Genomic DNA, 26,941 nt, shown 5'->3' with positions numbered 1-26,941 from the left:
TTAAGTATTTTTAAACATCGCTAATTTTGCGAGAGGCCACTTTGAACTTTGTTGTCATTTCTTCTTAGCTCTAGTATGTATGGCTGTAACATTTAAAATGACAGTAAAAAAACATCTAAAAATTAATCACAATTTTTAAATACTCATTTCAACAGAAACTTGCCCATCATTTAATTGAGTAGACCAGTTACATTACATTTTACAAAGCAGCTGACAATTATTTGCTTCATTTTTATTGATGTTTTTAATGGAATCAACAGTGGGGGGGGGGGGGGGGGGGGGGGAAATCTGCAAAAGCAACAATCTCTGTTCAGCGTTTGCAAATATCAGATATCAAATATCATTAATATAAATTATTATCCGTGTTGCAATTGACTCCCCCCCCAGTAATAATTAATAATATAATTATTGCCCATCCCACATGCTCCCACACAACACAGTAAAAAATAAGATTTTCTACTCTCTGGCCTTTTAGCAGGAATCACAGACTTCAGTTTCAGCATCCTGTTTCTACTTTGAAGTGAGGTTTTCCTGATGGTTCATATTTATTAAACTAATGACAAACAGCTGTACCATATCTATTTGTGAACATGTTTCTTTACTTTTTAAACACATCAAATGGAGAAAAAACACGTTGTAAACCTAATAGTACTGATTTGGTGAGGCCTAGTCTCAGTTATGAAATAATTTTTCCTACTTGGATCTGTCTCATACACACAATTATTTTTCTTGAGAAAAAAATTTGCATAACTTTTGAAATCCCTGATTTTTACCTGACTTAGTCAGGGCAACAGTAATACCATAACCATGGCCTTCAGCTTATCCAAAACACTGCAGCCAGATTCTGATGAAAATTAAACAGAAAAAAAATCATTTTTGTCGAATTTTTGTGTGTCTTCTTTGGCTTCCTGTTGCATCCAAAGTAGAATTTAACATTCGCCTACCAACATACAATACACAGCCCTTAATAATGAAGTTATTACACATGCCACAGATCTAATCGTTCTGTATCTTCCCAATGCAGCCCTTTGCTATCAGGTTGCAAGTTTACTGAGTTTCTAAACTAGAACGGGAGGCAGATGTTTTATCTACCAAGCTCCTCTCCTGTGGAACCAGGTTGCAGCTGTATGACCATGAGCCCATATTTTTTTGAAGACTTAGAACTGAATGATGCCATTTTAAACAGCTCTTTTATCAACACTCTGTTTGTGGGTGAATGAAAGATTCAGAGCCTTTTTTAGGTCAAACTTTAAATATTTCACAGAGAAAGAGCTGCAGCATTTTCTCTGAAGGCGTGCATGATGTTTTTCCTTAGTGTGCATGTGTGTGTGTGGGTGTGGGCGGGTGTGTGGGGGTGTGTGTGGGTGTGTGGGCGTGTGTGTGTGTGTGTGTGTGCGTGACGGCAAACTTATACTGGTCATTTATGTATTTCCCCTCATTTTAAACTTGATTATGCTTCGACTTTCCTTTCCACGTAATGCTCAAGCTTCAACCCGTAAAACTATCGGGTTACACTGAAGAGATTTTTGCTGCCCAGTTGTTATTGGTTTGTTTGTTTATGGATGGAGCAAAGAGGCCTAGCCCAGAGCGAAGCCCAACAGAGATACAGTATGTTTAGTTTACATGATCGAAGACTTTGTCGGCTGATGTGCTAAAACAGAACTGAGATTTTATTTGAAAGAGGAACGTCATACGGACAAAATTATAAAAAGACAATGAGAATTTATTTTCATGTTATTGGAGCAAAATTCAGTATTTGGAAGTCAATCAGTATTACTATGTCTTTATCACTGCATAATAATAGTTTCAAGGGCAAGACAAAAAAACAAATCCCATGTGTTCCGACTTGATGGTAATTAAGAGAGTTAAAAGTGGCTGCATCTACAAAAATAGCTTAAATTGGGTCGAAATTTCACTTCTCTTCTCAGTTTATAAAAGCATCGAAATATGTGATTAATTATTGTTTCGGGAATTCAGGCAATATAAAATACCATTTGCAAAATATCAGGAGACAGTAATGCTAGGTAATGTGATAATACATACGGCAACGTGCAAGCTTCCCCCTATAAAACAAGCTAAGGGTGGAGGTAGAAGTGGTGGGGCAGCACACTGGCAGCCCACCATGTTTTTGTGTACAAAAATGGTCAAAATTGACAGGAAATTTGATGAGATTATTAATAATACTTAAATATCAACTACGGAGCATTGAAAAGGACAAATGCAAAAAAACCCAAAAAACAATTATATCTCACCATTTCGCTTTCAACATTTTCACTAACGATGCTCTTTAACGTCTTTGCTATCACTGTTACTGGCGGGGAGCCACACTTATGTCACCCTGTAATGTGAACATGAATCAACTGGTTTTAATCAGGTAGTTAAAACTGGTTTAGAACCAGATAGTTCTTGTTAGGGAGGAATTAACACAAAACTGTCTGTTGGCCAGATGTCATAGTGCATGTACTCTTGTTTACGTCCCATAAATTGTACCAAATGCTTTATAAAACATTTATCTTCCTTAACTAGTGAACATTTAACCGACCAGGATTATAAATGAGACTGACTGCATTATATTAGAGCTGGAAGGAAGTTGGAATTTATTTTTGTATGTACTGACGCTCCTTCACATATTATTAATTAGCAGTTTATAAATAACCTGAATTGAATTAATAAGCACTCCATTCAACAACACAAAAACATATTAAAGGCTGATTTGTGCACCTGCTTTGCCGATTTGCACAGCCAGTTTGGTGAGCTTTCCCTGCAAAACGCTCTTCTCCTTCTTTGGGACACTGGTCTTCTTCTTCTCTCTGTCCTCCACTTCTCCTCCCTCTGCACTCTTTAAGGGCTGCATCTCCATAGCAACGCCCCCATCCTGCTTCTTGGCTAGAAAAAAAAAAAAAACACGTCAAAAGAAAACATTTAATAAACTTTTACACATTAAGATGAAGTAGGTCAGTGCCACAGTCATACTCGGCTCGAAAACTGAAATCTGTAGTAGCCACTTTAAAAAATTCACTTACAACCTAAAGCTTGGTTACAATGTATTGTCAAAGCATTCGTAGCCCTGGACATTTTCTCGTTTTGTCTTCTTACAACCAAAAACCTCAATTTACTTTTTTGAGAAATGATGTGATAGACCAGCACCATAAAGCGCATGCTTGTACAGTGGAAGGTAAAAGTTGCAAGGTTCTTAAACTAGTGCTTCAAATACATTTGGAAGTCTTTTGATGTCTCTCCACCAGGCTTGCACTTAAAGAGAACACCATTTTTAATGTTACTTGTCAAAAAAGTTAATTGCTATGCTGACGATTGCCTGCTATAGTAAATCTAGGAAGTCTGATAATCCAATAATTTTAACTAAAAGCTTGTCTTAAAGACAAAATTATAAAAAACGTCATCCGTTTAAAGCTGCAGTATGTAACTTTTATAAAAAAAAATATTTTTTTACATATTTGCTGAAACTGTCACTATGTCGTAAGATGAGACTGACAATCTGTGAAAAAAATCGAGGTCCTCTTCTTGTGCTAACTAGAAATAAGCAGTCAGAGCTAGGAGGCAGGTCTTAGCGCTGTCAGTCACCCTCCGTGTGGCGCTGCTCATTCCACCCTCTTTCTCTCATCCTTTCTCTTTGCTATGCTGCAACTAACATAACCTGTCATAAATGCTAAGGCTAATTAGCTTGCCACCTGGTGGATAAATGGTTTTCCAGTAACAGTAAGATGTTTCTCCTCTATCAGCACACTGAGCAGGTGACTGACAGAGCTAATACTCTCCTCCTGGCTCTGATTGGTTGTCTTTGGTTGAGAGTGGTGCAATAGTATCTCAGGGAGGAGATGGAGGACATCCATCTTTTCTTAGATTATCTGTCTTATGTTATACTGTTACGGCATAGAGACAGTTTTAACTAATGTTTAATTAAAAAAATAAATAAAAGTTACATACTGCTGCTTTAACAAAGACAAATGTATTCTGTTGTGTAATAAACTGAACTTGACGGCATTGATTGATAACTAGGATCAACTAGACTTGATGTATCTGACTTGGAATCTGTCTGTATGATTGGATTGAATTAAATTTTGTTTTGTTTTGTTTTTGTAAAGCGCCTTGAGATGACATATTGTTGAACTTTACACTGAATTTTACCGAACTGACAAAAGCATCTACCTTTATTCTGATTGTTCTCCACAGCTCCATCAGCTTGTTTTCCTGAGGGGAAAAAATGAAAGCTGAGTTAAACAGAACTATATTTACACTCAAACATATTATATTTCTGATTTCGGGGACAATCACACACTTCCAGAATCAGAAAATGAACACACAGACACAATACCAAAGGAAAGAGAAAGCAAAGTGCACTCATCTTATTACAGTCGATCAGGAAACTGAAAGACATTGTTAAATGCCCATCATATTGTCACTGTCACTGCACAGTGCAGGGTCCATTCACTGACTGAGGAAAGGGACAGGGCAGAGAACTTTATGCTCACATACCATTGGTGACTGTGCTGTTAGTGGCATCTGCAGAGATGAGCAACTGAGTACTGTCCTCTGTGAGAAAGAAAGGTTTTGGGTGGAAATTTGGCCAAAAAGGAGAAAAAAAAGAAGAAACTCAAGCAATGAATGTGATCATAATTACAAGTGAGTATTTGTTCAAATGACTGCAAAGAATGAAAGATGTGATATGATATTCCCTCAGCATGAAAATGAACGACAGAATTATAAAAGAAAACACACGTGGCGAAAGGAAAAGCTAGCATGTTACGGTTTTTAAATCATTTATCGGCTCCAATCATGACATCCTGAACAATCCAGCTCATGATAAACACCGCAGATACATATCTGAGAGCAGAGGGAGGAGTCACGAGAGTATTTCTTTCAGAAACTAGCCACCATCAGCCAGTCTGTTGCTGCGTCCCAGGATGATGTTTTCTCCTTTCGAAGATGCCAATGATAGCACATACATTCCTGTGCAGAAGCCAGAGCAGCAGTGGAAGCTGCTAATGACGTTAACTATAAGTGCTTCTGAAAGTCCGTGCAGCCTGCGTTTCCTGAACACAGGGCACTTCCAAAACAGATTTGAGAATAGACTAATGCTTTGAGCATTGACCAAACAACGCTTTACCCTCAATCTCTTCCTTGCCATCCCCCTTCCAACCACCCTCCCCTTCTGCTCTTTCAATAATTGATTGAATCTACAGCCTCTCTTTCGCTCAAATCAAGGGAGGAGAAGGAGAAACAGGGGAGTGCAAAGAGGGGCAGAACAATGGGGTAAACAAGGAGTGAGAGGTGTGGATAAGCAGAGAAAAGACAGGAAAGAAGCTGTGAGGAGTGATAAGTGAGAAAGATCTAAAAAAGAGAGAGAGAGTGAGGGAGGATGGTGAGGACGTTGGTTAAATGATCTATTAGTGTAAACGGGCGTGCTTCCTGTCATATCTGTTACCTGAAATCAGTAAGGCAGCTGACTAACTGCAGCACCAGCAACCACACGTGGAGCAACGTGAGAGTGTGCATGGATTATGAAAACAACAAGCTTCAGGGCACTAAAGTGACAACCTGTTCCCCTCCCCTTATTGAAGAGGCAGGACTCCCAAGAGGGAAGGAAATACAAAAGAAATGGTGGCCTGCTACTCATTGAGACTTTTTTTTAATAATTATGTCATCTTCTAACATTTCATTTTAGACCAATAAAAGAATGTATGTGTGGATGGTCATGTGTGTGTGTGGCCACTATTAGGTTAGTCACAAAAGATCACTACCAAAAAATCTACCTGTTTACACAATGTCCACGTATTAATTGGGAGGAAAAACTATAGTAGAAAAAGAAATGGCAACAACAAAGCAAGCAATGACTACAGGCTGCGTTTCCATTGACCATATGACTGTGCAATGTGACATTAATGGAAAATAAATGTATTTAATGGAAACATGCCATTTTAGAACAAAACTCCTATTTTTCGATAAAAAGTTTTGATGCTAGGAAGAGGTGGCTTTTCAGCCGCATGAAAATTGGCTTATTGCGTAAAACTGCGACGCAAACACTTTGTCCACATTACACGAGTCACACGATCAACAACCAGATGCTGCCACTGGCACAAACCATGAAGAAGAAGACAGGAAGTAGTTGGAGGATCATGGTGTGATGTATTTTTTAATTACTTATAGAGGGGAGTTGCATCTGATGGAGCTCTTTTTGGATTTGTTTATGATCATATAATGGCCTGCTTTTAGCAAATACATAAAGCAAAGATGATCATCTAGCTTTATGTGTCAAAGATGATTGCTTTATGCGTCATCTCATTGCTTTATGGTTGTTATTACTATTGGAATAAATAATATTCCAATAGTAATATTACTATTGGTAATATAGACCACAACACAACACAAAAGCGTTGTGGTCGCTTTTGTGTTGTTCCTTTCTTCTTGATTGTCACATTGTATGTAGCTTAATCTTCAAGTCAAACTTTTCTGTAAATTCAGACCAAACTTGGTCTGCAAATTTAGCCCATTTAGCTTCACATAAACAAATTCTTATGGATAATTTCTAAAGCATTAATTTACTCGGCTTTGTTTTAAACTTTCAGTCGAATGGTGTTCGACATCTGTTTTGAAGTTTTGGTTCAAAACAGATGGCTTTAGCATTCGCTTAAAGTGCTAATTGCTTTAGGATTACTAATTTTTTACTTAGTGGTGCACACCACAGGTTTTCACTGTATTTTCTTCCTTATGTTTTTTACTGAGACTTTCGGTAGAGTCTACTGCACTTGTGTAACAGCACTTTTATATATATATATATAAATTTTATATACATGTAAGACCCTGCAGTGGGACTTCACACCTCATTACTCAGTAGTGTTTTTGTCACTGTTGCACTGAAGTTAGTGGAAAGAATACACCTCTGGATATTAACTTTAGGCTCCTTATACTAAAGTTCTTCAGATCATCATCAGGCTCAGTCATTAACCAGGACTCTTGCTTTAGGCATGAGTGGGCTAATTCTGTGGTTGGTTCATTAATTCATTTATGTGGGTGTGTTGTAGTCATACTTACTCATTTAGGACCAGTTTAAAATAATCATGACTAGAAATTAATTTACACAAATAAAAACTGATACAAGCAGGCAAAACTACAAATAAGTGGAACAGCATCTCCAGAAGAAAAGTTTTTATCTTTTGACTGTAAACTGCTGTTTTAGTCTATTTTTTTTAGTCGTGTGTCTCACCGCAGGGTAGATTACCTTTCTTTTCTTTTCCATCCTCCTCCATGTCTCCGGCACCAAGGAGGGTGAAGATGATGCCCGTCTGGGAGTTGACACCTACGGCTGTCACCAGCATCCTACCTGAGCCCTCCATCACGTGGGTTCCTTAACAGAAAAACACTTCGGGTTGGCTTTTGTTCACAGACAGGAAATATTTATGAAGTTTTGCTATGAAGCATAACAGTAATAAGGTGTAATCTTGCATTTATATGTTCTTCCTTTTTTTGCAGTGCCTTGCAAAAAAAAAAAAAATTCAGACCACTTTGACTTTTTTACATTTTCTTTTGTTATCACAAGTTTCAGTGTGTTCTATTGAGATCTTATGTCATAGACCAGCACAAAATAGCATAACTGATCCATGGTTTTCACCTTTGTGTATTTACAACCAGATCTTTTGCTTTGTCTCCACTAACTTTGCGCATCTAGAGACTGAAATTTTTACCCACTCTCTTAAAAAGAGCAGAGCTCCAGCTCAGTCAGATTGAATAGAGAGCATGTGCGAACAGTTGTTTTCAAGTGTCTGATTCTCAGTTGTATTTAGGTTTAGACTTTGACTGGGCCATTGTAACACTTGAATATGCTTTGATCTAAGTCATCCCATTGTAGCTCTGGCTCTATGCTTGGAGTTTTCCTGCAGGAAGCTGAACCTCGATCATCTCACAGCATTATGGGTCCAAGCTACTGCAGTGCTTTGTGGAGAATAACATGCTTTATGTTTAAAATTAGGATATGAAAAGTTTTTCAATTCAACTGTAATTTTAAGCGATAAAATGAAAGCTCACTTTAACAAAGTCATTAACACACACTAGAAGAAAACTGTGAAGAGAGAAGTTTCTTAAAGGGGCGGTATTATGTAGTTTCCATGCATATAGTGCCATTTTATAGCACAGCTAAGTAAGTTTGTTACCTTCAGTTATAAAAATGCTGTATATATCAAAAGTAACTTTAAAAATTTAGATTTTGCAATTTAACGTCTTAAAATTGACCTCTGTCTCTTTAAGAAGCTCCTGCTCTTTCCGACACTCTGCCTTCAGTATGTCATCACAACAATGCTACTCTACCATTCTTAGGCGTATTGCACTGAAAAGTAGTTCCTGTGGTGAGCTCAGCAGACTCATCATAGGAACTCATAGTTCCACCAGCTGTTTGCTAATTGCTGCTGCCGCTAGTCTGGAGGAGTTGAGTGGGGGAGCTGTGAGCGAGGGGTACTCTGTGAGGCACAAGCTCTGCTGGAGACTCCAGCTCAGAGGAGGAGCTTTCTGGGAGTAGGTGGAGCTTTGTTGGAGCAAGCATTTGTTGAATGGTTGCCGTGGGAGATTAAAGGATTTCTCAAACCTCCATTAAAGATTCAAAGCAACACTCCCGGCATGTTTTTGATGAGGGAACAAGATTATAACATGATGTAAAACTTATAGAAGTTGATTTTACATAACACTGCCCCTTTAAGGCCAGAAGGTTTCCAGGCAGGGTGTTTGAATTTATCGTTCTGCAAGAGCAGCTTGTTGGTGTGGTTCAGAAATGAATCCTTCTCATTTCCTGGAGTTTATATGCAACCCTACCTAGAGTGGATGAACAATAAATGACTTCCTTGGAAATGTACCAACAAATCTGACCTCAATCACTGTTGCTCATTCCTGTGCCGCCAAGGAAGTCTTTAAATAAAAAGTGGTAGAGCTGCATGCCCAGCACTTTCCATCAACTTAAATCCATACCTTTCTAGTTGACAATGTGAGTTAGGATTCTAATTAATTCAATGACCTAAGTTTGTATTTGCAACTATGCCCTTTAAAAACAATCAAATCATGTAGTGCAGATATAATATAATGAAAGACCCCAATGATGAAGGAAAACTTTGGACTTGGTGTTCCCTCGCCCGGACGCGGGTCACCGGGGCCCCACTCTGGAGCCAGGCCTGGAGGGGGGGCACGATGGCGAGCGTCTGGTGGCCGGGCTTTTACCCATGGAGCCCGGCCGGGCTCAGCCCGAAGAGGAAACATGGGCCCCCCCTCCCATGGGCCCACCACCCGTGGGAGGGGCCAAAGGGGTCGGGTGCAGTGTGGGATGGGTGGCAGCAGAGGGAGGGGACCCTGGCGGTCCGATCCTCGGTTGCAGAAACTGGCTCTTGGGACGTGGAATGTCACCTCTCTGGTGGGGAAGGAGCCGGAGCTAGTGCGTGAGGTCGAGAGGTTCCGGCTAGAAATAGTCGGTCTCACCTCGACGCACGGCTCTGGTTCTGGAACCAGTCTCCTTGAGAGGGGCTGGACATACTTCCACTCTGGAGTTGCCCAAGGTGAGAGGCGTCGGGCAGGAGTGGGCATACTTGTTGCTCCCCATCTCGGCGCCTGTACGTTGGGGTTTACCCCGGTGAACGAGAGGGTAGCATCCCTCCGCCTACGGGTGGGGGGACGGGTTCTGACTGTCGTTTGTGCTTACGGGCCGAACGACAGTTCAGATTACCCACCCTTTTTGGAGTCCTTAGAGGGGGTACTGGAGAGTGCTCCTCCTGGGGACTCCCTTGTTCTGCTGGGGGACTTCAACGCTCACGTGGGCAATGACAGTGAGACCTGGAGGGGCGTGGTTGGGAGGAACGGCCCGCCCGACCTGAACTCGAGCGGTGTTCTGTTGCTGGACTTCTGTGCTCGCCATGGATTGTCCATAACGAACACCATGTTCAAGCATAAGGGTGTCCATATGTGCACTTGGCACCAGGACACCCTAGGCCGCAGCTCGATGATCGACTTTGTCATCGTTTCATCGGATCTGCGGCCGTATGTCTTGGACACTCGGGTGAAGAGAGGTGCGGAGCTGTCCACTGACCACTACCTGGTGGTGAGTTGGCTCCGGTGGTGGGGGCGAAAGCCGGTCAGACCTGGCAGGCCCAAACGTGTTGTGAGGGTCTGCTGGGAACGTCTGGCGGAATCCCCTGTGAGACGGAGCTTTAACTCCCATCTCCGGCAAAACTTCGAACACGTCCCGGGGGAGGTGGGGGACATGGAGTCTGAGTGGACCGTGTTCCGTGCCTCCATTGTCGAGGCGGCCGATCGGAGCTGTGGCCGCAAGGTTGTCGGTGCCTGTCGCGGCGGCAACCCTCGAACCCGCTGGTGGACACCTTCGGTGAGGGATGCCGTCAGGCTGAAGAAGGAGTCCTATCGGGCCTTTTTGGCCTGTGGGACTCCGGAAGCAGCTGATGGGTACCGGCGGGCGAAGCGGCATGCGGCTCGGGCGGTTGCTGAGGCAAAAACCCGGGCGTGGGAGGAGTTTGGAGAGGCCATGGAGAAAGACTTCCGTACGGCTTCGAGGCGATTCTGGTCCACCATCCGGCGTCTCAGGGGGGGGAAGCGGTGCAGCACCAACACTGTTTATAGTGGGGATGGTGTGCTGCTGACCTCTACTCGGGACGTTGTGGGCCGGTGGGCAGAGTACTTCGAAGACCTCCTCAATCCCACCAACATGCCTTCCACTGAGGAAGCGGAGCCTGGGGACTCTGGGTTGGGCTCTCCAATCTCTGGGGACGAGGTCGCCGAGGTGGTTAAAAAGCTCCTCGGTGGCAGGGCCCCGGGGGTGGATGAGATCCGCCCGGAGTTCCTTAAGGCTCTGGATGTTGTAGGGTTGTGTTGGTTGACGCGACTCTGCAATGTCGCATGGACATCGGGGGCAGTTCCCCTGGATTGGCAGACTGGGGTGGTGGTCCCCCTGTTCAAAAAGGGGGACCGGAGGGTGTGCTCCAATTATAGAGGGGTCACACTCTTAAGCCTCCCTGGCAAGGTCTATTCAGGGGTCCTGGAGAGGAGGGTCCGTCGGATAGTCGAACCTCGGATTCAGGAAGAGCAGTGTGGTTTTCGTCCTGGTCGTGGAACGCTGGACCAGCTCTACACCCTCGGCAGGGTCCTGGAGGGTGCATGGGAGTTCGCCCAACCAGTCTACATGTGTTTTGTGGACCTGGAGAAGGCGTTCGACCGTGTCCCTCGGGGAGCCCTGTGGGGGGTTCTCCGGGAGTATGGGGTACCGGGCCCTTTGATACGGGCTGTCAGGTCCCTGTATGACCGGTGTCAGAGTCTGGTCCGCATTGCCGGCAGTAAGTCGGGCTCGTTTCCAGTGAGAGTTGGACTCCGCCAGGGCTGCCCTTTGTCACCGATTCTGTTCATCACTTTCATGGACAGAATTTCTAGGCGCAGCCAAGGTGTTGAGGGGATCCGATTTGGTGGCCTTAGGATCTCATCTCTGCTTTTTGCAGACGATGTGGTCCTTTTGGCTTCATCAGATCGTGATCTGCAGCTCTCGCTGGAGCGGTTCGCAGCCGAGTGTGACGCGGCCGGGATGAGGATCAGTGCCTCCAAATCCGAGGCCATGGTCTTGAGCCGGAAAAGGGTAGAGTGCCTTCTCCGGGTCAGGGGGGGTGTCCTGCCCCAAGTGGAGGAGTTTAAGTATCTCGGGATCTTGTTCACGAATGGGGGAAGAAGGGAGCGGGAGATCGACAGGCGGATTGGCGCAGCGTCTGCTGTCAAGCGGGCGCTGTACCGGTCCGTCGTGGTGAAGAGAGAGCTGAGCCAAAAAGCGAAGCTCTCGATTTACCGGTCGATCTACGTTCCCACCCTCATCTATGGTCATGAGCTTTGGGTCATGACCGAAAGAACGAGATCGCGGATACAAGCGGCCGAAATGGGTTTTCTCCGTAGGGTGGCTGGGCTCTCCCTTAGAGATAGGGTGAGAAGCTCAGTCATCCGGGAGGGACTCAGAGTAGAGCCGCTGCTCCTTCACATCGAGAGGAGCCAGTTGAGGTGGCTCGGGCATCTGGTCAGGATGCCTCCTAGACGCCTCCCTGGTGAGGTGTTCCGGGCACGTCCCACCGGGAGGAGGCCCCGGGGAAGACCCAGGACACGCTGGAGGGACTATGTCTCTCGGCTGGCCTGGGAACGCCTCGGGATTCCCCCGGAGGAGCTAGAAGAAGTGGCTGGGGAGAGGGAAGTCTGGGCCTCCCTTCTGAAGCTGCTACCCCCGCGACCCGACCTCGGATAAGCGGAAGAAGATGGATGGATGGATGGATGGATGGATATAGTTGAAGCTAGCTTGATCATAAGAGTAGCAAGAAGTCAGAACCAACCTGAGAGCAGCATGGGGTCCTTGTCCACAGATTTGCGAACGTGGTCAGACTCTCCTGTCAGGGAGCTCTCGTCTATCTTCAGATCATTGCCTTGGACCAAGATGCCATCAGCTGGAAGCAGGTCACCTGAAGCACAAATCCCATCTAGATCAGCTTTGTATGCTTGTCTTTTTTGTTCAAATGATATCAAGCATGCGCTTATTGTTTCAATATACAGTATCTTGTTCCTGTGCTAAGAAGTGGATACCATTACATATTACAGGGACCAGCAGTCCATTGATAGACTGAATAATTAATGAGGAAATGGGCTAAGAGTCAGAGGGAAGGAGGAAAAGAACTAAACCTTCACAGGAGACTCACATAGATGTTTATGTTTAGAGAACATGACTTTACTCAAGTGAAAAAACAAGTCAATGTAAAAACATATAGAAGAGGAGAGTTGTGGCTAATCTGAATATTTACAAATACTGTAACATTGGGTGACTGAACAGGAATATAATTTATTTATTAACTATTTAAATAATATTACAGGGAAAACACGCAAGTTTGATGAACAAAGGAGGAAAATTCTGAACAGAAGCCAAAGAATTGCACTAAATTCACTCAAACAGCTGTCAGTATGAGTTAGTTATTTAAAAAAAAGAGTCAGAAGCTGTAGGACGATATTTAAATGAATAGTTTTTCAACTTGTTTAAATATGTACATGGTTCATTCCAACACAAAGATGACAGGGAGGAAAGTAATGGCGTTTAGCCTCTCTGTCATAGAGCAAGTTGGACTTGGAAACGTTGGCAGATGGAGACCAATGTATTAGTAATGCTACACCTAATAACCACAACTATAAAGCTGTCTAAAATATCAAACCCATGACATTTTGTCTTTCTTTTAAAATATAGGTGAAACACTTTTATAGAAACTCTCCACTCCCACAAACACATCATGGCATCACATTTGCTTCTAAGATAAATAATTAATTAACTCTCACTGAAGCAAAGATAGAAAAACGCATTTTATAGACTGTGGTTATGTCTTTATGTCATAGCTCTTAAAGAGAAATTGAAATAGCTTAAAATTGATAATGGCAGGTCAAAGTTTCTCAAAAATGCAGATCGGAAGTTGATCACATAGTTCTGCTCGGCGTAACTCAACTTGATGAGTTAATAATCTGAGAAAAACAAAAATAACATGATTTTAATGCAACTTCTTTTAAAGAACTTCACATATTTTTTCTATCAAATACATGAAAAAACATGAAACATGATGTTTTTTAACTTATCAGGGTTTCTTTTGCTGTGACATCATATTTAAGCAGAAAAAGAGTCATATGTTCCATAAACGTTTAAACACCAAACTCATGTAAGTTTAATTACATGATTTCCCTATGTCATCTGCATAACTTTTTTATCTTATACCTTCTTTGCAACTTTTCAATGCGAGGGAAACATAGTAAGCTTATGCAGGATGGTGCAGACAGGTGCAGTTCCCCTACCGTATTTGACCTGAGCCATGTCCCCCACCACCATGTCAGCCACGGGAATTTGGATGACGTTTCCTTTCCGAACCACCGCAAACCTCTGTTCCTGCTCGATCCGACTCTGCAGACCCCGGAACTGTTTTTCTTTGGACCAGTCATTAAACGCCGTCACCAGGACAACGCACACAACAGAAAGCAAGATGGCAGCGCCCTCGATCCAGCCTGCGTCAGCCTCCCCTTCGTCCTCCGCTCCGCCACTCACTTCCCCGCACACTGAAGAGAGGAGTTGTAGACGTTAGGCTTCACATTTCAATCAAACTCTAACTGACCAACTAGTGTAACATTTCCATTGGCGGCCCCTTAAATCGACCCCTATTTCCTTAATTTTAGGAAGTAGGGTTAGTAAAATTGTACAGTATACAGTAAAATTGTGAAAGGAAAAATCTGTAAACTATAAAGCAGTTCAAAACTACAAATTTGATATGAAGTTACCTTGAATAAATTCATTGGCGAAAACAGTAATTTGTACATTTTACATTAGTACATTCGTTTTATAAGTTGTTTTCATGTTCATTTTTGGAAAAACATTATTTTTCTTAAGTTAAAACATTTTGTCTTACGGTAAAACGTTGACCCCCGCATCATTTCTAACAACGAGAATGCCACGTAACCATGAAAGAAAAAATATTTCCCCCACAATTTTACAGTGGAATTCTGGCAGTTTACATTGTACATAGAAACCGATCTTATCCACCAGTTTTAACCGCCTCAGCAAAGGTCTGAAATTCAGACACTGTGAAATCTCTATCTGCCATTGTGCTTTGCAGATAGAGAGCCTGGCTGATAGACCCGCATACAGGTCACATCTGTATGAGGAAGGTTGACAGCAATCACCCTACTGTTGCCAATTTAGCAACTTTGTCGCTATATAACTTTCCCGACTTTTCAAAAAAATCAATATCCAAACTCCCATTCAGCAGGTCAGGCTTTTAAACATGATCCGTGATCAGACAGCTGTCTCGCTGGAGATAGGCACCAGCAACCCAATAGGGACAAGGGTGTAAGAAAGTGGATGGACGGATATATCTGATACATTTTCTATACTGAGCTTTAATTTCTGTAAAATTTACACATCAATTTCTTAAGAAGGTTAATTAATGTTGCTACATGATGTCGTGTTTATGGCCTTGTTTGGTTCATGATCTCATTGAATTTAAATTACAAACCATCATCCTTTTACACCTATATGACTTCATCCTATTTTCTGCACTCTCACACTATATGCTAAAATGACCTAATTTCCCACATAAGTGATTTCATGTGTTGGTAACCCAAAAATTATTCACAGCCTAGGGAAATGTACAACATTTTTGGTTGAATTTAAACTTATTTAAATTCAACCGAAAAATTTGCTTCTCATAGGGTCGTCTCTGTTTTTATCTACGTTTTAATAATTTTATCTTGTTATACATTTTTTACACCCTTCGCAAACAAAATTTTGGCAATTCAACAATCAAACACTTCCTATATCTGGTGGCGAGTACTCAACACGTTTCCACTGATATTTCTGACGTGTGTTTTGCTAAAAGCTCCAACTCTGAGGTTGGATGTTCTCCTTGCCATCACCCTAATCTTTAACTCCCTCTACGGATTCTGGGATGTGGTCAGATTTAAGTCAGGATTCTAGTTGGCCCACTTCAAAACATTAATATTTCTTGTAAGAAGAAAAATCAGTCAATTTAAAAATATATTTTTTTGAAGGGTGTGAATAATTTTAGGCTTAACTGTACATATTTTTCAAACCAGTCTCAAAAACCAGTCCGCTACTGTTCCTGAACATGGCACATTAAATGCGATTCATGGTTGATGCTCTGTTCTTATATAATTTCATCTCAAGCGCAGCATAACCGTTTATGTAAGTTCAACACATTTGTACAATTATTCGTCTTAGAGAAAGTCAGAAGAGAGAGAATGTCTCACAGCTTTTTTGTATTTATTTTTTTTAAGATGCTGCTCTTCTCTCCTTCTCTGGGATCTAAATTTCCTCTGTGGCCGGATCCGGCATCAGCATGCCATGCCAGGTATGCAGGCACATTCTGGTATTACTGTTCATTAATGTCACCTAGTTTCAGAATAAAGGTTTTACCTAAAGCAAGGAAGAACAACATTTCACCAGTAGCAGTTTCCGACAAAAGGCTGTGTTGTTTTCTTACTCAGTTGATCGCATGGCAACCTCACAAGAGGCAAATTATTCTTCTTAGGCTATTAATATATCAGCTCTGTTCTGCGTGAACCTGCTGGTGTTTTTTTTTCTTCCCAGCAGCCGTTCACTGTCAAAAGAAGCAGAGCTGCTTGTTCAGTTTAGATTTAACTTGACAGTTTAAATCCATCCGGATCCAGCTTGCTGGAACATGCTTGCTTCATGCACAGCGCTGGATGTAGCACCAGTTCGCAGCTTGTTACCAAGTGTACACTCTGAGGTTTCAGACTGAACCACATTGTCCCATATTTGCATCCTCTGCTCACTCACACCACTTCCTTTTCACCAGGACAAAGCAGTTGAACCTTTCTTTCTTTTTGGCCTTTTGTTTCTCTTTGTCAACATTATTTCAATTTATACTTATTGTTGTACAGCAAAACAAGATAAATAACAACCAAAAACAAAATAAAAATAATTTACTAAACACTACCTCCAGAATAAATACGTAATGACACAAGACAAATGCCTCAGCCTTGGTTTATTCTACTTTTTTTTGCTTTATTTGATATAATTTGTTTAACCAAGACGTCACCAAGAAGGTCAGCATATAGATTCTGTCAAACACAAACATTATCTATAATCTAGATTAATGACCTAGCTGTAAATGTTTTGAAATAGTTTAGAATTAACTATAATTTTCCCATTGACTTGAAAGTAAGCCATATCCATATTTAGCTGATCACTTTTACGTTTTCTGCAAATCTGCGACTGATTGGTCAATTAGTTCCCAACTGGCTGATCCATCTTTGGAAGTTGAATCTTCATTGAAACTAAGACTTTGTTCACACAGCAGGTGAATGCAACCCAAACCCAAATCTTTCACCGCAATCTGTCAACGGCTCAATTCCAATCTTTTAACCCCCAAAACATCCAATCTGTGGCACTTCCATGTATGGTACTGAACCAAATCTGATTGTTTTCGAAGCATCTGCAGTCAGAATGGTCATATCGCATTTTATCTGACTTTCATGTCATTGATGTGAGACATTTATCATAATTCTGCAACAAAAGAAGCCAGGTCAGGTAAGTCAAGATGCAAGCAAAGGCTGAACACTATATTATGAAATTATGAAGGAAGTCTGTGTCAATTAACATCACAGTCTCACCACTCATGGCTCTGACTCCACATCCAAACAGACTTCCCTACAGAAGCTGCAGTCAGTGCTCCACTAATGGCCGTCGCCATTAGTTGTGCTTTCCTTTTATTAGCTTCCTTCATCTTACTATGATCTTGTGACAATACTCTCGGCTCCCAAAGCTGAATAGCCTGTTAACCGTTCACACACAAGTCTGATTGTCGTCGGGGTTCATTAGTAGTATGAAATGCTAATCTTTGGGATCAATTTTGCAAAGTCATGATGAGACTGATTGATTTATGAACATCAATATGATTCGATGTAGTTTACGCTCACTACAACCACATTTGACAGGGGAAAATTAAAGCACAGTAAAATATTACTTTCAGAAGAAGGCAAAGACTGCAGGCTCAAAAAAGAAGTTAGACTATGTAGCTGCTGTCAAGACAACTGCATCTGGTCTATTGTTTTGATGTTTGGTTTAAGGTGGCAGTAGTTAAAGTTTATTTAATATTAAACATTAAGTTTAATATGTGTGGTAGTTTTAGCAAATTTGTGTTGATGCTCATTAAGTTCTGTTAAGTGTACATTCAAATGTGGGGGGACCTTTTATTTTGTCCACGGACCATGTGTTGCCCGGGGAAGCATTAGCTGGCGCACATAGAGCCACATGGGGCATTCAAGCTCAAGAAGCTGAAACTTTATTCCTCTGGAGTCAATGCGGCTAATGAGGTACGGTTTTGTTTATTTGTATCTTTTATTTATGTAAATACTCCATTTATTGTGAACTGATTTGGGTTTGTGTTACCTTTTGTTTTTAGTTCTGACGGCATTTTTGGGACTTTGTAAGACGTGTCCACAATAAATGGCTGTAGAAACAAAAAACTGCGTTAAAGCTTTAATTAAACTCAAGAGGAGTAACAGACTAATTAGTTAGACAAATTAAACTAAACTGTACAATTTACTATATACTAATTGTATTTTTTTATGTCTTCTAAATTGTAAGCACGACTCATTTACTGTTTGAGAAACTGTTGCTATTACTGATACTTCATAGCAAAGTATGAAGTATTACATTTTAGATTTCAGTCATTTGCTAAATTTCCAAATAGAGCAAAACAGTTTTGGACTATTTTGAGATTTTGTGAGTTCTAGCAATCTCTTTAAGCTAAAGTTTAAAGAGATTGCTGCATTTAAACATATTAATATTTCTGTAACCTGTCACCTCGATCCCTCCAGCCCTGCTCTCTAAAGCAAGAATGTGAGCAGAATTCATTTAAACCCTTTTATTAAACCACAGTTACCAACCAAAGTGTCTCACACCGAGGTTCTTTCATTTCCACTGTGAATAAATGGAAGCAAAATAGATCTTCTGGCCACTTTGCACAGCTGCTGGCTGCTCACAATCTATCTCCAGCTGTGTGTAGCTGGGTCCTGTTGTCCATTCAATACTTATTAAATATTTTTCTCGGAAATGCCTCTTTGTGGTGAAATAATGCCTTTCTTTGCTTGTATGTGTTGTTACCTCATGTAAAAACCTTACAATGTAAAGATCACCTTTGTCTCTCACGTCCGCAAAAGCCAACCAATGCCCCCCACCACCACCACATCGCCCAACACCACCCTTCTCCTTACATTCACTTTCCTTCCCAGGCGGCTGGTAAAAGGAGAGGCCGAGTGAAATGATGGCGGCAGCCTCCAAGATGATGAGGGTGACATCTTGTAGAGCCTCCCACACTAGTTCCAGGAATGTCTTGGGCTTCTTCGGGGGAATGAAGTTCCGGCCGAAAGTTTGACATCGACGTTCCAAGTCTGCTGGGTCGCCGCTGACACCTGAAAGATCCGATGTGTTTGGTCAGAGCAAAAATTAGAGCAAGGTGAAATCACATCCAACATTCGCTTTCACAACATGATTCGCTTCCATATGTTATACTTAGCAGTCGAATGCCAGTGAGATTTGATTAATTAGTGATCTAAAATATTCCAAATTTCATCTTAACCCTTTCATGCATAGTGGTCACTGCAGTGGACAGCTATCTAAAAGCCATTTTCTTGTGCTTCTTGTGGATTTTTATGTTATAAATGCACACAGACCACTGAAGTGGACACTAATGCATCATAAAATACACTATCAACTACTGGCCATCAGCTGTAAATGCAAGAAATTATTTTTGTTAAATCCAATATGGCCGACAGACAAAAGGGACCATCAACAAATTACACTCGGCTGAAACATGTAAACAAATAGACCACCAAAAATCAAAGGCTTTCAGGGGATCCAAACACCGAGAATCAATACTAAATTATTTCTGCACTTGCATATAGAAACACGCCTGATTTCATGAGATTGTCATTGCTTCAATTTTAATATTTGTATGCAAAATTGTGGATCATACTTTAATGGCATCCGGGTCGTATGACAAATACACTTCAAATCAATGTAGAATTGTCTTATTATACTGTATGAGCTCAAACTACATACTTAGTTTGGAGCTTGCTAATTAAATATCTAGCTTCGAGCTAAATATTTAGCTGGCTAACTAAATATATAGCTTGGAACCAAATGTATGAATAATGTGGTAAAAATAAATACGACTTCAAAAACAAAACCCGTTCTTTTTAAGTAACCCAAGTTAGTGATGTTAATATTTGACTGTGTCACAAACAGCACCCCATACTCAGTCGCACAGAGACACCACCCAACACTCTTGAGCTAGCACTGCTTTAAAACTACATTTACCAAGCTCCAAGCGGCACATTTGCTAAGCAGGTGGCTGCCGATTGTACCTGAGCAGACAGGCTGACAAAGTGCCCAATCAAAAACAGCTTTCTATAATCCATCATTTTTCAGACAAAAACATCCAGAATGCTCGGTTCTTAAAATGTAATAGCAAGGTTACTTCTGAAATTATTTCTACAGAGGTCAGGCTTTGAATATGAAACCTGAAAAAAGACTGAGGGGTGGAAGGGAGATGGATGATTGGTATAAGGACAAAACCGATGGATGGATGGAATTTTTAAACAATGAAAAAAAGTAATAAAGTCTGAAAATGTCAATGTTTTTGGCTTATATTGATTTTTTTGTCTAAAAAGTTGCTAAGTTGGCAACAGTGGGGTAAGCATCGGTGCCGATTTAGTGTTAAGAACCCTGTACTATAATCAGTATTTTATGGTATTATGGTAGCAGTGATAATAACTGCTGCAGATCTGTTTATATGTAAAAAGTTAGACCATTTTATACATTCTTCTTAGAAGTTCTTGTGTAAAGGTGAATCAGCGATATTTTATCTCTGGGCTATCATATCGTGAGAGTCTTTTATAAGTTTATCTTCAGCTGTTTTAATTTCCATTGGCTCCTGTTTCTATTTCCTTTCTGTAATAGAAACAATGGTGGCAGCATAATAAGGCCAGTACATCCACTCAAGGATCAATTAACATTAAGTTCTAACAAACATTTAACACTGGACCTGAAAGACATTCTAAATATCTAAAATAAATGAGCCAAACAACTCAAAACAATAAATAAAATGGATATGGAAGTCTCTGTAAACAAAACTATTCTTCAAAAAAGAATATTGCCTAGATGAAACCAGTGCACCAGACTGTCGACTTTTGTTTTTCCTTTGGTAGAAAGAGAGGGAGAAAAAAGAAAAAAACAAACAATCATGCAAATAGAAATTATTGAGCTTGTTTTAATTTGTCATGATGTGATTAATTGATTTATTGCTTACTGCAGTAGCTCCTTTGCTACCCTAAAAATGGCTAAGTGGCTCTAGAAAATGGATGAGTTCATTTCTTCAACAAAATCAAAGAGTCAGGCCAAGAACTCTTCCTGTATTTCAAGTGTATTTTGCTCATGTGTTAATCTAAATAAATATTTTGAGAGCATATACGTTTTTGCAAAGTCTACCTCAATCTGCAGCCTCCTCAACTTCCTCTCCCCTTCAGCCTCAGCAGTTTCCAAGGTGACCGGGATATTAGGTCCAGGGCTTCCTGTGTCTAACAGGTTACTGCCCAGCAACAGGTGATGTCATTGCTCCAGTGTGTGTGTTTTGAGAGGAGTTTTTCTTTCTTTTCTTTTTTTTCCAATTGGCTACCAGCACTGAGGGAGGCGGGGTTTTGTGAGCTGCGGTTGGCTGATACGGTCGGCTGTCTTTCCATCCTGGATGAAACATTCTTGCTGCAGGGATTCGCATGCAGCAGAGCAGCTGCGTGGAATTCTGACACTCAACAGGGTTCAGGCCGAGGCAAAGAGAGGAGCGACACAAAACAAGTGACCCAGTGCTGAGTAATCGCAGAGAGCCGTATCCTTCTTTCATTAGCTCTCTTTCTTCTCCTCTCTTCTTTCTCATCCCTCTTCCATAGCTCTCTTCCCTCTCTCTCAATCTCTCCTTGATGTGTCCTTGACAATGCGGCAAGCTGTTCAAGCTCTCCCTCCTCACCCCTTAGCCTTCTCCTCTTAAAACACATACAGTCTCTCACTCCCTCTTCCAAATTGCTGTCCCTCCTACATTCTGGCTGTTTGCTGAGGATGTAATGCTCTCATACCGCAGTGCTGGTGTATCCAGATGTGTCAGAGAGAGGGAATGGGACTTCACTCTGTTGGTTGAAGACCCATCCTACTTTATGTATCACATTACAGATGATGTACAGGACCAAGTGCACTGTAACGTATCCATGCATGTCTATGCATTTGCCCATATTTCACCGTCGGATCTGCCAAATCCAGCCCTCAGTTTTCTGTTTTTGTTTTTGTTTTTTGGACTCAGGGAAGCAGAGGATGCAGCCGATCAGCAGCAGATTAAAATGCTTTGGGTTCTGACTCGAGTTCATACAGGCAGCTTTTGAGCTGTGGCTCCAAAGACGTTACCGGAGAGCAGCATTTATGCGTATTTGTGGGTAAACTGTGCTCAGTAGGTGGTTCTGCCGACATGAGTCTGTCTGTGTGTGCGTGCTTGTGTGTTTGTGATGGGTTTGTTGGGACCTGCTGCACTGATTCCTGACCAACTCACAGTATCAAATTAGCAACACTCAACACAGACTTACTGTAACTCAAAACCAGCAGCCCCTTACACTTTTCCTCCACCTCCCTCGTTCACTCACCCCAACACACACACCCCCACGCACCCCCCCCACACACACACACGCCCACAAACCTCACAGATGCTGCAGTAAAACACACACTTTCACTCAGCCTCCTTTATTCATCCATCTCTGTTTCTCTCTATCTGACAGTTCGGCATTATCCTTCTTTCTGTTGCTGACTTTGTGAGCCAACTTGTCGCCGCTGTTGTGTTGCTAGGTTACAACTAGTTGAAGTAGTGGGCGTAGCGTGTTACCACACCCCTGTTAGAACCACTGTGCTCATTTGCAGTACATGAACAGGCAAAGACAGGCACTGATTGTATCTTTATCATTTCTCATGAAAATTTCTTGTTATAAGAATTTACATTTATGCTTGTCAGTTAGTGCAAAAAAAGAATAAAACATAAATGTTACAATTTTTGCCCCACAAAAGCATCAATAAATATCAGTAAATTCATAAATATGATTAAGTGAAGTCTGAAGTGTGCAGCTAAGTGATCATATCATATCTCTAATAGGAATGTTTTTCAAGACCAGTATTCATGTGCGTGGCATTAGGAAGCTGTGCCATGCAGCTACCTAAAAAGAAGTAATCTGGGGTTTTTTAAATCAATTTTTATGAGAGAAGGTCTGGGTCCCTTCAGTGCTACATCTGGGATTTCTCCCATTGAGCAGGATTTCTCAGGATTCATTTCAACCGGGCCAATCAGCAAACAGAAGGAGGAGTTGTGAACTACGATTATGACAGTGACAGTAGAGGAGGTGAACGAAGCCGTTCACTCATGTTGGCCACGCTTCCAAATATTGCACAATTAAACTTGGAGCAAGGGGAACGTTTAAGACATTTTATTTTATTGCATTTAATATGTGTGCTTGACTCAGCTCTTCTCAGGAAATGTTGTTTACAGCGCAAGCAATTTCCAGTAAGCATCATAGCGCAGCTTCCCTCACAAGCACATTACATATGTCACAGCCAAACATCAGCGAATGGGTACAACCAGATCCATTTCAGCAACCGAGTCCACACCTCTCTTTCAGAGTTTACGCTATTGTGAAGCAATTATTTCACAACACTCAAAGACCCAGACTCTCTGGGCAAAGGAAAGCGTAGAACAAGGGGCTGGTTTTTACCAGGCTAGGAAACTGCCATACCCATCTGACACGTTGCATTCCATTTAGTGGTGTAAGACCTGCTCAGGAATGGAAACCACTTCCATTGAGCTCTCTACACTTGAGCAAACCTGAAGGCAACATGAAGAGGAGTTATGATGCTATCAATTCTGCAGAAAGTTGGTGCCCTCTGAACACTATCATGTGTCTAACCCCAACGCTGTGATTTCACATGAGCAACCACTTTTCTGTTGTTCATTCCTCGTCGCTTCCTCTTTGTATTGATAATAGCTGGATGTGAATTATTTAGCTGCAAGGAAATTTTTCAACTGGACTTGCTAGCATCGTGTCATGGTGCAACACTGGAATTCACTCAACTCTTTGAGAGTGATCCAGTCTTAAATAAATGTTTGTAGAAGTAATCTGCATACACAGGTGATGGGTTCAATGCACCCAGGTCTTTAAAATCTAGCCTCATGTGTACATTATATAGTACAATTTTAAAATGTTTTCGTGAAATGGTTTCAACTTGGAAACATTTTCTACCATCCATTCATTTTCTACTAGGATAACCTGGTTTCTGGTGCCAGTTTATCTATCTACAGTTGTCAATAGGTGAGAGGCTATATACACAGTAGAGACGATGGTGGCGATGGTGTTAGGAATTCAGTGGGCCACTTGTTCAATTGCCACTCTACCTGCCTTTGTCGTTTGTGTCCTTTCGGAATGACACTTCATCCATCTTGTCTGCTAGAATGGCCTAGCCAGTCTCCAGACCTGAATCCAGTAGAGAACCTTAAAGATGTATGTGGAGGAGTGGACCAAAATCCCCGCTGCAGTGTCTGCAAACCTGGTCAAAAACTAGAGGAAATGTCTGACCTAGTTGAGGTGCACCTATGATGAAAATGACCGATCTCTGCATTCGTTGGAAGTGGAGAAACTTCCAGTATACCAAATACTTACTTTCTACACTATATGTTAAAGACAGACTGACAAGATTCTTAACACACAATGGCCTTCAGCTGAAGCTCAACTTTGGCTAATCAACAAACACAGCAGCAAATATTGAACAACATGATAGAAATGTTGCCCTGGGACTTTAAGTGAGCTGCACAGTGAGCTGTGCAGAAAAGATTCTCAGAAATAACTTTAAGATACAGTATATGTCCAGAAAAGTGGCTAAAATTGATTCACAATCATTTTTTGCATGCCTAAGAAAAGCGTACAGAAAAGGCTTTTAATGGTTCTACAAGCTGTGGAACCACAGGACCCACGTAGTTTTTCATAAACAGCTTTCCAGTTTGGCTTCATCTTTGTTTAGTAAATAGTGACGAGGTGGAACATGTTGTGTGGTTAAAGATCATATTATGTAGACATTACAACTCCAGTGCTATGAGTGTGACTCTTCTTTTATCGTAACTTTACATTGCTACTGAGTTGGTACATAAGAAAAATATTAATATGCTTTCATCATTCCGTTTTTTAGTTGTTATACTGTTGAATAAATTAAAGTGAAAGGCTATATGAATGGGACCGCCGAAAAACAGAAGAAGGTGTAAGTCCTTGGTATAATTGAAACCATGCAATAGGTTAAATATAGCCTTACACTGTGCAATTAGCTTTTTTCCCCTCTATTGACTTGCAATATGCATCCACAAAAGTGTCTCAGCGTTCGGCTTTACAACTAAATCCATGATGTTAATGTTAGTGGATGCTTAATGAAATGTGGCTGGGCCAATACAAGCTGTAAAGCACCTAAATCAGCTGGCCTCAGTAAATCTCTGCACATTTCAACTACAGTTGTGGAAAGAAGAGCTGCAACAATTAAACAGCCTCCAGCTGAGGGTCAATATCAGGTTCACTCGACCAGTGAAAATCAACATGCTCTATAGATTTCACTCTGAATTCAGATTTTCCCTCTCGTTTGTCATACAAAGCAAATGTCTGCGTCACAACTGTGGACGACCAAGCAGGTTCAATAGCAAAAAGGACCTCTCCGCCCACCAATCTACAAACAATAAAAATTTCTATTCTCCTTTGGATATTTGAAGATTCACTGTAAAAACAGAGGACCACCGGAGGAAAACTAAGGGTGTTTTCACACCTGATAGACTGGTAGACAATTTTGGTTCGATTGAGAACCAAGATTGCGACATTTGTTACATTTTCAGTTGTGGTGATTCTGTTTCACACTGCAAACAAGCCGGTTCCCCTCTCGCCTGTGGAGGCGCTGCACCATCACTGAGGGAAATTACACAAAACGTTTGAAGAAGACAACTTTCTTTTTCACAAAACGGAAACAAAAATGGAGTAGCATCAGATTTTAGCAAATGTAAGATTTTCTCTTTTGTCCTTGGCAAAAGACGATGAGCCATTTCTCCTGTTAGCGCTAGACATGCACATTTGTTTTGATTGTACTTTCCCAGAATGCCATGCACTACAGTCCACTTGGTGTTCACATATGCATTCAAACCACACCAGACTTCACTTCAACCGAACTGAGACCTGGGTTTTCAGACAGACCAGAGTTCAATTTTTTGGTCTAGTCAAAGTTCAATTATGCATTCACACCTCCCCAAAGAAACCAGGATTTATAGGCAAATGAACTAGAGTTCAACAAAAGCGAACTAAACAGGACTGGTAGGAATGTGAACTAAGGCTATGTACACACTGCAGGTATTGTAGCTAAATTCAGATTTTTTGCTGAAATCCTTTTTTTTTTTTTTTGCCATGGTCGTTCATACCGAAGCACATCTGCAGGTTGGAGCTGTCTGAGATTCCTGGGTAATCCCACAGTAACACACTTTTACTTCATTCACCCATTGATTTTTTTTTTTTTTGCTCTCAGCTTTTTCTTCATTCATCCACCATAATCCTGTCATCCACTCATCAATCAGTCCATCCACCCGTATGCATGCTGCTCACCCAAAACCTGCCTCCTATAACCAGGATTACCCGGCCGAAGTGAAGTGTGTTTCTACAGTTTTGTCCTAAGTGCTTTCATTCTGCAGGATGCACTGAAGTTAATTCAGTTTGCTTGAGCAGGAATAACCCGGGCCTGAAACTCCATTAATGCTCATTTCCAGTCTGTGTTTTTAGTGTGTTGTGTTTACAGTCTGTGCCGTTCACTTGAGCCAAATGTTGATACCAGAGATCAAATGACTTGGATGCAGCTTTCACAGTTGTACTATCGTTTCAGCTCATGCTGCTGCGCTTTCATTCAGCACAGACGTGCCCGTCGAAACAATTCACTCACCCATTTGTGAATGCAATGTTAAACATTTTACATGGAATTTAAAGACTTTTCCAGACACATTTAAGAGCGCATACCAGTCTGTGCTCTTAACAAGTCATCAATCTAGTTCAGCATCCATTCATGTTTGTCTGCCAGCCCATTCAGGCCCTGTGTGTGCTCACCATCAGTGGTGCTGGACTGTAGTCTCTGGCAGAGGCCCTCTGTGTCTCCGTAGCCATCCTGGATTTTCTGCAGGGCTTCAGTTCCTCTCAGCTCCATCAGCTCCCTCAGCTCCTTCACCGTGACCCCAAAGTCTCCCCCTGTGAGGCTGCCATCTGCCCT

The 26,941-nt window shown here is 41.6% G+C and overlaps 1 protein-coding gene across 5 annotated transcripts in view; it reads right to left on the bottom strand.

Moving 5' to 3' along the window:
• atp2b3b (ATPase plasma membrane Ca2+ transporting 3b) overlaps window positions 1–26,941 on the bottom strand; it is a 68,607-nt gene that overhangs the window by 34,543 nt on the left and 7,123 nt on the right. For 3 of the 5 annotated variants that reach the window (XM_032564207.1, XM_032564183.1, XM_032564199.1), the window contains exons 2-8: window positions 26,782–26,941; window positions 18,805–19,002; window positions 13,849–14,106; window positions 12,360–12,485; window positions 7,238–7,363; window positions 4,168–4,209; window positions 2,722–2,886 (exon numbers count right to left, since the gene is read on the bottom strand). The exon at window positions 26,782–26,941 is cut by the window's right edge and continues 649 nt beyond it. In XM_032564207.1, the coding sequence (XP_032420098.1) occupies window positions 2,722–2,886; window positions 4,168–4,209; window positions 7,238–7,363; window positions 12,360–12,485; window positions 13,849–14,106; window positions 18,805–19,002; window positions 26,782–26,941 (1,075 nt within the window). Of the gene's footprint in view, window positions 1–2,721; window positions 2,887–4,167; window positions 4,210–4,494; window positions 4,552–7,237; window positions 7,364–12,359; window positions 12,486–13,848; window positions 14,107–18,804; window positions 19,003–26,781 lie in introns of all 5 variants that reach the window. The other 2 variants (XM_032564178.1, XM_032564191.1) reach the window with 1 other exon arrangement.

Source organism: Xiphophorus hellerii, chromosome 1, assembly GCF_003331165.1.
Source record: "Xiphophorus hellerii strain 12219 chromosome 1, Xiphophorus_hellerii-4.1, whole genome shotgun sequence".
Classification (NCBI taxonomy): Eukaryota; Metazoa; Chordata; class Actinopteri; order Cyprinodontiformes; family Poeciliidae; genus Xiphophorus; species Xiphophorus hellerii.
Note: the sequence above shows the minus strand (reverse complement) of the source record. Positions and strands in the feature narration are given on the sequence as shown.